General features: G+C 36.4%; 2 protein-coding genes across 2 annotated transcripts; one reads left to right on the top strand and one right to left on the bottom strand.

Moving 5' to 3' along the window:
- Window positions 1-3,610: 3,610 nt before the first annotated feature.
- Window positions 3,611-6,160, top strand: LOC129807054 (ADP-ribosylation factor-binding protein GGA1). The gene is made up of 2 exons (XM_055856046.1): window positions 3,611-3,736; window positions 3,802-6,160. The coding sequence occupies exons 1-2, from the start codon at window positions 3,697-3,699 to the stop codon at window positions 5,502-5,504; spliced, it is 1,743 nt and encodes a 580-aa protein (XP_055712021.1). The 5' UTR covers window positions 3,611-3,696; the 3' UTR covers window positions 5,505-6,160.
- On the bottom strand, window positions 5,518-10,915 carry LOC129807085 (protein LST8 homolog). Its single transcript, XM_055856123.1, has 4 exons — window positions 10,705-10,915; window positions 10,494-10,640; window positions 10,016-10,431; window positions 5,518-5,929 (listed from the first exon to the last, which is right to left on the bottom strand). The coding sequence occupies exons 1-4, from the start codon at window positions 10,819-10,821 to the stop codon at window positions 5,668-5,670; spliced, it is 942 nt and encodes a 313-aa protein (XP_055712098.1). The 5' UTR covers window positions 10,822-10,915; the 3' UTR covers window positions 5,518-5,667.
- Between the last annotated feature and the right edge of the window lie 1,668 nt (window positions 10,916-12,583).

Genomic DNA, 12,583 nt, shown 5'->3' with positions numbered 1-12,583 from the left:
TTTGGTCCTACAAGCCGCACATTTTCTCTAAAAACGTATTTGTTGAATTTGTGTGATTCTCTAGCAGGTATTTTCTCTCAAATTCATCTTCTACTGAAAGAATATAACTTCCAAATGTTGCTGAATGTTGATTTGGGGACAGAAATGAAAATTATGTCGGCGATCAAAGAAGAATCTCAACATTTATCAAACTCATTCATAGCCAAGTCAGTTCCTGACACACTACAAACGAGGTTTAACATTTTCTGGCACTCACAAAACATAACTTTCGTGGGTTTTTATGAAGATATTTGTACTGAAATGCACTACACTGCAAAAAAAGTGTGACGTCCAAGAACGTGTTAGCGCTTAACCCATTCCTTACCATGGTATTATACATCACACGCAAATTGAGTGATTTTAGATGATTTATTCCTGGGCAACTTTTAACAGAATTGCTGTCGGGAATGGATTTTTACCAACTTTAATTCTTCAATTACTTGGGAAAAATAGTTCTACAGAGATAGAAATGCATTTTGTTGTTCTTTTTTTGCTTCATGGAAGGTCATGCAAAATTTTTGCTCAAAATGGCGGACGAAAAATGCGACATCCTTGGCCTCTTTCCTCTTTCCTGATTTGAATTCTAGTTGCCAATTTGTTTTCTTGGATAGTTACTCTATCTAAAGCAGTAGAGTTTGTAATGAATTAATGCACAGAATTTAAATTCAGTGACCTTTAAGACGTGTGTTTGACAGGGGCTCCCCGCGCCCCCTTAATAGGTAAAATTGTTTTCTTTTCAAAAAATTCATCTATTACTCTATGGGAAACTAATACCAAAATATGAACATTCTATCTCAAGTATTTCTGGTACATTGACTGAATGGGTTAAGCTTCCACTTGGTGTAACAAAAATTATCACGTTCGGTAAGGCCTAAAAATCCTCTAAGCTAAATTGCTACTTTTTTGCTGCTAAGCAGGAGAGTGAGAAAAATTCAGTGAAAGCTAAGAGCTAAGCCGCGCGAGCAACAGCAGGAAAGGAGTAAAGTGAGAGAGAGAAAAAGTTTGGGCTCTCGCGGGAGAGTTTTTTTTTCACATTCCTGGAACATTCTAAAAGCGTTGGCCTCAGTGCAGAAGGCAATAGCGTGCAATTTCTCTGTGAAAAGTGTTTTATTTATGTAAAATTTATTGGCATTTTAAGCTACGAGAACTTGGAAAATAGTGGTGAGTAATTTAAAAGCAAAATATTTAAGTTAGATAGGTGAAAAATCTGTTTTTTTGGTGAATGGTGTATCGCATTAGAAGTTTCTAAACATTCAAGGAAATTTTCACAACAATATTGATTTGAGGAAAAGTATTTTAGAGACAATGCACGTCCAATTTGATGGAAATAGATAATTATTAATTGCTATCTTCTCCCTTATCAATATTTTTGTTTTCCAAAACCATAGTTTCTCTGAAAAAAAATAATTATAAGTCTAGATTAGCTTATTACTGGTGAGATTCTTAACGTGTGTCAACTTGGAATGTGTGGAAATACTACCTAAATTTGGGGGGACGTAATGCATTAATTTTGAGTTGAATAGTGCAAATTTTGCATTTAAACCAAAATATCAAGGATTCGAATGGACTTGCAGTAAAATAATAAGTCATGTGAATTTCAGAATGTCCTCTATAATTTTGCTGAATAGTTTTATTTTGTCAGTTTCATGAAATTTCAGAAAATGAAATTTTTTGTAGGATTCGAATATTTTAAGAATCTCACCTAAAAGTGATAATTTCTTTCTATGCTCATTTTCTCCTTTTAGTCTTTTATTTTTATTATTAGGCTTAAATTTATTTACGTTTTTTTAATTCTTGATTTTATTTATTTATTTATTTTTCGTATAATTTGCAGTGTGCAGTCGGGAAGGCGGGATTCTAAAAATTTCAGAAGGCGAAATTCCGTGTCTCACCGATGCCAATGAAGACGTTCTCGTGAGAAATGTGAATCCTGAGGCACGTAAGGATGTCATGGAAAATCCAAATGTGATGCCTACTTTTATTGCGAAGGTATTTTACTTTTTTGATTAGTAAAGGACTCAAATCGTAGCAAAAATAGTTGTGGTCGATAAAATATTACATTTTGCTCTGTTATAAACGTAAAATTGACCAAGAATTACTAAATCATGTCTATGCTAAGATGTCAAGTTGATTTTTAACTTCTTTATTATGAATTTGTCCCAACAATAGTCTCTATTCTGAGACCAAGATCAAAATCAAAATTTCACACTGTCAAATATTTCCATGATCAAGATTTTGGTTAAAAAACTTTTAGTACCTTGATAATTCCAAATATTTCCAAGAGGTCGTGGAAACAGGAAGTCTGACATAGGTTTATACCTTGACATTTGATAGATTTGATATATTGTTCCTAAGTTTTCAATTTCGGAATACTAAAATACTCAAAGTAATTATCTTATTTTTATTGTTACTTTTTATTGTTATTGTTACTAAGGTAACTGTAAATTGAAATTTAATGAAAAAAAAACAATTGTTATAAAAAATTTAATTTTATTTCCTATGTGAATATAAATAGTGATTCATAATAATGCTAAAATTGGGTTCCCTTTGAGTACAAAATCATTAACAAAATGACATAAAAATCTCTAATATAATTTCATATTTTTGCATACATTTTGATACAAAAGTTCAAATTTATTAACAAAACGATGGTACTTGAATCTACTAAATGGTGCTAAAAGCGTTTACGATTTGTATATAAATTTACCATACCAAGTGGAAGTCCTTCTGGCGCATCCCAAATGTAAGCGAATTCTCTCACAAATTTTTTTGAGTGTAGTAGTCCTTTGAAAATGAAACTACTTTTAAATTTACTTCACCATTCACGTATGAAAACAAAAATTATTCACTAGAATCGCCTAAATTGGCTTAAGTCGCGAGTTAGCTTCCACCTTACAAATAATTGTAAATTAACAATAATTATTGCACATGTACTGACTGTGCTAGTCAATTTCTCTCGGCCACTAAAGAGCTCACAGAGGTGCGAGTGAGAGTTTCCAAAATTGGCCCTCAGTTCATAATCCAGCAGAATAAATAAATAGTACAGTAGACTCTCGCTAATTCGGCTCTTTTAAGATCGGGGTACCTTTTAATTCGGGCAGCGGTTACATTTGAAAAAAGTTTGTTGTCATTTTTCAAGTTTGATTATGATTATCAAATATGCTCAAATTTGGCATGGTTTGTCTTAGTTTTGATGTGATTTTGCATTATTGAGGGATTTTCATGCAATTTACGTTATATATGAGTGTGTAAACTCAATATCTATATGCACATGAATAAAAAATCGTTGCATTTCAAAAACTTTGTCGCCCGAATTTCTGTCTAATTCGGCTGACATTTCGGTCCCATATGCCCGAATTTGAGAGAGTCTACTGTATTCTTAATAAAATTTAAAAAAATAATGATTTTTTTGAGGTTTTTTTCTTGAAATAAAGAAAAATAATTTTTAAACTTAAAAATTCTTCTATACATTGACGCACGTTTCGAAAGATATCACCGTGTAGGCGCCGAATAGCCGAATAGGCTGATTTACAGTGTACAAACGTCCTATTCAATTTATTGTAATTTTTGCACAGAAATTCTGTGTAGTCTATATTTCTATGTAAAATATCAAGAGGTGTTTTGCGGAAAAGAAATTTCCAGATATTTTCCACCACAATGGACAATGCAGCTAAAGAAAGACTTGAGCAGCTGATTGGTGAGTGTTCTTGGCATAAAATAACACACCGGGATGCCTTGAAATTTATTAATTTATCCGTTAAGATCGTGCAACAAATCCATCATCTTCGGAATTGGAGATTTCTGCGATGGATGCCTTCTGTTATGCCATCAGGAGTGACCCATCCCTCTGCACTCTGGCCACAAAGCTTCTGGCTGAGAGGATACAGTCATCAAACAAGAAGGAATCGCTCTATGCCTTGGAATTGTTGGAGGAATCCATGGCAAGGTGTGGAGAGGATTTCCGAGCCAAAGTGGGAACTTTTAGGTTCCTCAATGAGTTGATAAAGCTCGTCTCGAGGAAATACAATGGAGATTTTACTGATAAGGAGATTAAGGATAAGATTCTGGATCTGATGTTGCTGTGGACGGTGGATTGGCCGTCGGAGACAAAGATTCAGGAGTCCTATGATATGCTGCTGAAGCAGGGCATTAAGCATGAACCTATGCAGGGTATCAAGCCAAATGTAGCACCAGCAAAACCTCCGCCGAAAGCGAATAAGCCTCCGGAGGATCCTAATACGGTAAAGTTCCAGCAATTGCTGTGCAGCAAGAATCCTGCGGATATCCAGGCAGCACAACTGATGATGGTGAATATGGTGAAGGAGGAAGAGAAGAAACTGCGGAGGGTGAAAGAATTGGCCAGGGGGAAGGCCAATGTAGAGTTGCTGAATGACATGATTGATCAATTCAATTGTGACGATACCTCCATGGACGATTGGGCGTTGATCAATGAGCTCTTTGAGAACTGCAAGGAAGTCCAGCCGACAATAATGCTTCTGGCTCAGGAACAGAATCAATCTGAGAAGGTTATGTGTGATGCTCTGGATACCAATGACCGGCTGCACCAAGTTGTGGAGAAATTCAATACTTTGGTGCTGAAAAAGGCTCCTGAAGGACTTGTTCGGGATCAAACAACTGCTGCAGCTTCCAATTTGGACTCACTGATTGAGATTCCAATGCTGGGAGCCGAAGCGGCCAAAGTCGAGGAGACTTCGTCAAAAGGATACGAAATGAACGAACTTAACGACATTTTCAGTGCAATTCAGACAGATTCGGCCCTGGAAAATCCACCAGTTCTGGACAGTAACAATATTCTCAAGCCTTCGCCTGCGATGGATAAGTCAGAAGATCTTTTGCTACTCCCGGACTCTCCCATAAAACCCTCAAGCCAGGATCACAAGAAAACCGAACAGAAACCTTCCGGAATGTTTCCGGAAAGGAAAACCATTGACATTGATAGTCTTGTAAATGAAATGTTGAAACCTTCGAGCTCGCCAGCTAAAATCCCCGAGAAACTTCCGGACATTCTCGAACAAATCACAGTAGACATTGAAAAATTGCTACCGGACGAAAAGAAAGCTCCACGGATGGTTCTGGACCAAACAAAAGGCCTGAAGGTGCTGCTCAATTTCACTCGGACGCATCCAAAGCCAAATGTCGCGGTGATTGTGGCTACAATTTCCAACCAATCAACAGAAACCATCAGCAATATTCATCTGGAAGTGGGTATTTCCACAACGCCCCCATCCGTCGCTCGTCTGAAGCTTCTAGAACCCTCTGGAACATCCCTGGCAGGCGTCAAACCATTCCGATCGGCTGTTGAGGACATCACTCAGGTGATTCTCATTGAAAATCCCTCCCGGGAAGACCTCAGCCTCCTCTGCACTGTTAAATACAAAGAATCCTCTGGTCCGGACTTCAACCAGTCAATTAAAGTGGATCACCTATCTCATCTGTTGGACTAAAATAGAAAACCAATTCACTTCTAAGGTATTTTTATTGTGTCTCTCTTTTGAGTTTCTCATGGTGTGACTTAAAAGAACATCGAGATGAAGTATGTAAAAAAAAAAGCGTCTCACTTTGTATCATAAAATCACATAAATGATAAGTTTCCTGCATGGGATCCAGCTACTGGACCACTTCGTCCCGGAACGCTAAAGCTGTGATGGCACGCTGATGTCCAATGTACTCCCGGTCAATTTCTCGCGTACTAATATTCCACAGCCTCGCAATTCCGTCCGACGAGGCTGTGAAGAGGTACTGAGAATCAGCACTAAAGGCAGCATCCCAGATCCAGCGCTTCGTGTCGATCCGTAATTCACGGTAGAGCGTAAAGTCGCTGGTATTCCAAAGTTTAGCCGTGGAGTCGGCAGAAGTCGTCAGCAGAAGGCTGAAATTTTAGTTCAAAATTGCATCTTTATTTTATTTTTTTTTTCTTAATCTCAGCTTCAATCTTGCTTTAGATAAAACCTACGGAAGTATTTTCAATTTACTTAATTCATTTAAAAATTTTAAATTATTCTATATCATTATGAATTTAAAGAAAATTTGAATATGCTTATGTTTTGCTGTCTTAAATATTATACTTTCGCAATAAAAAGTTCCATTTAAACAATAAAAAGTTTTTTTTTAATATTAATTTATTCGTAGCTCTGGTGGAAAAATATTTAATCAGTTTTAGTAATTGGCAAACATTGACTGAAGGCGCTAGCTTTAAAATTTCGGATCAGAGCTTATTATGTATCTCATTTGGAAAATAGGTTATTTTAGAATCTATAATTTTTGGGGTTATGTATGATTTAACCTCAAACAAGATAATCTTATAACAGAAAATTTCCAAGCTTAAATGAAAATCTACTATTAGGTGAAATTCTTAACAATCTCACCTTTATAATCCTACCAAAATTTCATGTCCGATCAGTCTCAAACTGCCAAAATGTGTTTCGCCACTTTCTGATCACGAATATATGGATGGCTAAAAACTGTTCCCGTCCGTCCGTCCGGCCGCTCTTTGGAGCTTAATAGCTCCTAAACTAAGAAAGATATCGACTTGCGGTTTTTGGCAAAGGTTATATATCGGATAAAAATTGCAATTGGATATATTGGTGCCATTTTGAATACCCCTTTTTTTTATTTTCTCAATGGCTCCGCCCCTATGGCATCGACCGGGCTCAAATTTTGGTATGTTATAGCTGGGCCTTAGAGGCCATAACTCCGGTTCTAATTGTCAGAATTTAAAAAGTGAGGGCATTTTGGAAGGCTCTCGTGAAATGCCACTTCCTCTTCTAACATCGCAAGTTCATAAAACTACCTCTAGGGGCGCTATTTTTAAAAAGAAGATTTTTCAATTTTCTAAGTTAAATAACTCAAAAATTCCATTGTGCATCAGGCTGAAATTTTAGTATGTTATAGCCGCTGATTATACCTATCAAACAAAAATATACTTAAGTCGATCCATAACCCCTGACCCGAGCTATAAGGGATCAAAGTTCGAATATTGACCGGCCTCTATCTCCGGTTCTAATTAACATTTTGATCTAAATTTTGGTCAAAATTCATCGAAATTCAAAGTAATTTTTCTCAAAAACGGCATTGTGCAAGTTAATGAAATTTTAGTATGTTGTAGTCCAGTCTAAGACGTTTCCAAAATGGTGCGTATGTGCGCTGTGGTTAAAACAGAACCGGAGATATGAGGGGTCAAAGTTCACGAAATTCAAAAAATCATATCTCTGGTTCTATTTGACCGATTTTGATGAATGAGGGCTTAAACGAAAGATCTTACCAAATGCTACAACTTTCTAAAACATTTGAACTTCGTGGGACCAACACCAGGGGCGCCACAGTCGAAAAACCAATTTCAATATCACATAACCTCAATTATCTCGACTGTCGCTGAACCGATTTTGATGATTACTTCGACATAATTGTAGAGGACATTTGTCTCTACATTTCGTCCATACATCATTTTCCGCTCAGACTACGCTATCACTACGATTTTGCCGTTTAAATGTAAAAAAATTGATTTTTCCCATAATTACGCTTTGAAACCACTCAGATGCCAATTTGATTGCTTCTACTCGAACTAGACAGTTAAAATAGGGTTTTAAATGGAAAGTCTCACAAAATACAACAATTCTTTGATATAGTTGAAGTTCATCAAATGAACACTTGGAGCGCTCTGGTCGAAAAAGCGAGTTCAGAAACAAACAACGTCGATTACCTCGGCTTCTGATTAATCGATGAGATCAAGTTCTACGGCGAAATTATAGAGAACATTCTGGTCTACATTTCACCCATATATCACTTTTCTGCCAGTTCATCCAAATCTTTGATATTTTTGTTTAAATACAAAATTTGTATAATTTCACGAATTTGATTCAAAATAACTGAGCGGAGTCCCCCAACTTCAGCTCTAAATCGAATTTGCATGCATTCCGAGTTAGCTCACATTAAGAATCTCACCTACATAAGCCGGTTAGGATTATCTGTCCCTTTAGTAAAGAATTGACAAAATAAAAAAAATCCTGGGGTGACATGATAACTTATTTTCGATACTATCGATCCCGGGATTTTCGGGGTCCCGGAATATACGGGGTCCCGGGATTTTCGGGATCTCGGGATTTTTTGGGGTCCCGGGATTTTCGGGGTCCCGGGATTTTCGGGATCTTGGGATTTTCGGGGTCTCGGGATTTTCGGGGTCTCGGGATTTTCGGGATCTCGGAATTTTCGGGATCCCGGGACTTTCGGGATCCTGGGTTTTTCGGGATCCTGGGTGGCCCAACAATGCGTAAAAATCGACATTCAGTTAATCTACGAGATATAGATTTATCGACACTATCGATTCGATAGTGTCGAAGAGTTATCAGTCCACTCCTGTTCTAAATTCAAGATTGCAAGAAGCTAATGATTTTTCAAACATATATTGCAAATTCCCCTTAAAAGTTTGAAATATTTCGAATATTTGAGGATTTAAAAATCCTTCACGGTCAAGTGAGCCTAATTAAGTTTGACATTTCCCTTTCTGCAAATTTTCAAGTTTGTTCCATTTTATTGGTTAAAGATATTTGACACTTTACTGCCAGAGAGGCGTGCAAGAACCGTTGAAACCGAATAAATGTCAAATGAAACATGTACGTCAATGGTCAAAACGCTACCAGAACAAACTTATTTTGACGTTAATTCGGTTTCAAACGGTTTTTGCACACCTAATCTCAAAGATCTCAAAGGACTTCGGTCAGTAATGAAGGCTCATATAAAGAAATATTTACTAAATTAATATTATTAAGATGATTTTCTAAATTTTAATATGGATTTCAGTAAGGGAATTCTGTAACGATATGACAATGTCATATGACAAAATTTCGTAATAAATTTGGGAGCAAGGCATAAAGCCCAGTTAGCACTAAATGTACGTCAATGGTCAAAACGCTACCAGAACAAACTTATTTTGACGTTAATTCGGTTTCAAACGGTTTTTGCACACCTAATCTCAAAGATCTCAAAGGACTTCGGTCAGTAATGAAGGCTCATATAAAGAAATATTTACTAAATTAATATTATTAAGATGATTTTCTAAATTTTAATATGGATTTCAGTAAGGGAATTCTGTAACGATATGACAATGTCATATGACAAAATTTCGTAATAAATTTGGGAGCAAGGCATAAAGCCCAGTTAGCACTAAATGAATTCTGGAAGAAGCTCTATAAAGCTCTTAGTAACTGACAAGAATCTGATTTTTGATTATGTTTTTCGAATTTACCATATAAATATTTTAAAATTTGTCATACTGTTACAGAATTCCCCTAAAAAATGTACAATGGCAGTCATTTTGTTCTAAAAAATGAGATAGCGGGTTAATTAGCGGTAATAGTTTCTGTTGTCAAATTTTGGGTTTTCCGCTTTAAGACTTTCAGAAGGCGTGGCCTATTTTGTAACGGTCGGAAGCAATAAAAAATTTCGAAATGTAAATTGTGATTTTTTCTCATAAAGAATATCGATTTTACGTTAAAAATAAATTTAAAAATAGCAAAATTAGGTGAAAATAGTTTTGAGGGGCAGGGCCTGAAATCCCTTTGGGCGGGGCTTACTTAGACAACTCAAAATTACCTTCCTGATACACTGAGAAAAAAAAGAGGGTGCGATTAACTTTTTTTCCTCATAACTTTAACACTTTTTAGGTGTAAAAATATATCAACATTTTTTAATGTTAATTTTACACCTTTTCAAGGGTAAAATCAACATGAAAAAGGGTAACTTTAACCCCTAATACACCTAAAAAGGGTAATATTTACACCGATTTCGGATGAATTTTGCAGGGTAAAATTAACATTTCCGGAATGTTATTTTCGGATTTATCTCAGTGTACAAAAAATTATAATAAATTTTTTCATGGAATCTTAAGCAACCATGTGAAAAATCTTTTCTTATTTTTGGGGATTTTTGTAATTTCTGGAAAATAGGAAAGCAATCTCACCTGGAATCCGGGCTGAATTTGCACTTTAGGGCGTACTTTTTGTGTGCATCTAGTTTGTGTTTTGGCTGCAGGACACTCAATTTGCTGCTGGACGTGGTATTCAGGCTCCAGATGTAGCACTTTCCCTTGTTGTTGACAGCTGCCATTAGAGCCCCATTGGGACTTATTGCAATGGACTGAACGGAAGCGTCCACCTCCGGAATGAGCTGCTCATGAGCATCAGATTTCACATCCCAGAGATAGACGCCACCATTCTGAGCGCCTATAGCCATCTCCACCTGATTCGGATGCAGACAGACGGAATTTATAGGGGACATACAGTCGAACATTCTCTTGCAGGCAGGATTGTTTGATGTCATGTCCCAGATTCTCACGTGGTGATCCTCTCCACCAGTGAACATCCACTTGCCGGTTTCCTGGTGAAAAAAATAGATTAAAAAAAAATCTTTCGGAAGGGAACTCATGACGGAATATTTACCTCGAAGCCAACGCTGGAGATGTTCTTGGAGACTCCGTCAAAGTTAACGATGGGATTGTTGGAAATCATGTCGTAGAGGCGTATGTGCTGATACCCACAAGCTGCCAGCATTGTACGTCCGGGTGTGATCTCTAGGGCACTCACTTGCTGCAGAAAAGAGGACGCAGGAGTTACCAGAAGCTCACGAAATGTTCCCGGAAAAAAAACTTACTGTATCCGAATGCTGCATCGTTCTTATGCAAATTCCTGTGTGTGCTTGCCATAATTTTATTGTGTGATCGTATCCGCCGGTGGCGAGGGTCAAGTGGTCACTTTCACCGTCAGTCATCTTATTCCTGGACGCTGAAGAAGCCAGATAAATTAAAAAGTTCTTCACGAGCGAGATAAACAAATTTTGTTTGAGGTTATGTTTGACGTTTTCGGCTTTCATTCTAGGTTCCCATCGAGCATATGCACGATGCACAAGAAACACGTGAATCAAAGTTTAGTGATCTCCTATTTCCCGCGCATTTTTCCCTCGCAAGACTAATTGAGAGATTTTACGACAAATAAAAATGAAAAATTCTAAAAAAAAAAAATACCGAAAAATACTTTGTATAAATCATTAATAAAGATAATTTGTAAGATTACAAAATTTACAGTATAAAAGAACAAAAAACTAACCATAAGTTTTGTTACATAAAATAAATAATTATAGGTGATTTAGAACCAGGCATAAGGAAGAGGGAGGGGTCGTTGCCTCACACAATTCAATAAATAATGCCCCGTCAAATCATTGCTCTACCTGCCGATTTTACTCGGAGGTTTTTTGAATTGTAACGGTATCTGTAGATTTTTGGCAGAATTTCTGCCTGAAAATCTATAGATTTTCTGCAGAAATTCTTCCGAAAATCTGCAGATTCTCGGCAGAATTTCTGCATAGAAAATCTGCATAGTCTCCACTTTCTCAACAAAAATATTGTTGATTTATCAAGAAACTGTAGAAGTTTCAAAGAAGATACAGTAGACTCGGTAGATTCTCTCAAATTCGGGCATATGGGACCGAAATGTCAGCCGAGTTACACAGAAATTCGGGGACAAACTTTTTGAAATGCAACGATTTTTTATTCATGTGCATATAGATATTGAGTTTGCATACTCATATACTTATAACGTAAATTGCATGAAAATCCCTCAATAATGCAAAATCACATCAAAACTAAAACAAACCATGCCAAATTTGAGCATATTTGATTCATTTGATAATCATAATCAAACTTGAAAAATGTCAACAAACTGTTTTCAAATGTAACCGCTGCCCGAATTAAAAAGTAGCCCGATCTTAAATTGAAATCACCGTGAATTCACTGTGAAATCACCAAGAATCACTCTATTGATTTTTGCAAACTTCAGTGAAAAATATCTTTTCTGACACAGATGTCTGGAAAGTCTGGAATGTAGAAAAAAATCGGCAAAATATCTTCAGAAATTCGTCAGAGTATGCACCAGGATTCGTCAGAAAATCTGGAAAAATTTCTGACGAATTTTGTCCCAAGCCCAAATAAAATTTGTAGGAATATCTACAGATTTCTCGGCAGATTTTCGGCAGAGGTGTAGATATTTTCTGCAGAAAACTTAAAGATATCTGACGAAATTATTTGACGGGGCACTAATAAAATAGTTTAAAGAGTTCGAAAATTACTAAGATTTAGCTGACCTGAAGTGCAATCTTAAAAGCATTTAAAAGAAAGTCCAAAGTCATTCAATTTGGATTAAAACGCAATATTAAAAATTTCAAAATGTTTTTTTTAGAAGGACTCTGGAGAAGGTTCTGATTAAATTTTTTCAAAGCTGCAATATTACCTTGGAAAACCTTTTAGGGTATCTCTCAAACTTTCGACACCTTTGGCCCCAAAAACCCTACAATCATAAAATCGGTGCAGTTGCAATATTAATTTTTTTGATGAAAATTTCTGAAATAAATTTTACTTACATAAAAACCTTTGAAACCTTTACAGGCATTTCTATTCAATTGTGGAACGATCTTTCCGAGATCAAGAGAAATTCTTCTTAATGTCTATGCAAGTTTTTAGATTACTAAAACCGCAAAG

This window comes from Phlebotomus papatasi, chromosome 3 (genome assembly GCF_024763615.1).
Source record: "Phlebotomus papatasi isolate M1 chromosome 3, Ppap_2.1, whole genome shotgun sequence".
Lineage (NCBI taxonomy): Eukaryota > Metazoa > Arthropoda > Insecta > Diptera > Psychodidae > Phlebotomus > Phlebotomus papatasi.
Note: the sequence above shows the minus strand (reverse complement) of the source record. Positions and strands in the feature narration are given on the sequence as shown.

Excerpts from the sequence above, each read along its gene's own strand:
- LOC129807054 (XM_055856046.1), top strand. The coding sequence starts at position 3,697 with ATGGACAATGCAGCTAAAGAAAGACTTGAGCAGCTGATTG. Across the intron at positions 3,737-3,801 it reads AAGACTTGAGCAGCTGATTG|ATCGTGCAACAAATCCATCA; the intron begins GTGAGTGTTCTT and ends TTATCCGTTAAG.
- LOC129807085 (XM_055856123.1), bottom strand. The coding sequence starts at position 10,821 with ATGACTGACGGTGAAAGTGACCACTTGACCCTCGCCACCGGCGGATAC. Across the intron at positions 10,641-10,704 it reads CGATGCAGCATTCGGATACA|CAAGTGAGTGCCCTAGAGAT; the intron begins GTAAGTTTTTTT and ends TCTTTTCTGCAG. Across the intron at positions 10,432-10,493 it reads TCTCCAGCGTTGGCTTCGAG|GAAACCGGCAAGTGGATGTT; the intron begins GTAAATATTCCG and ends TTTTTTCACCAG.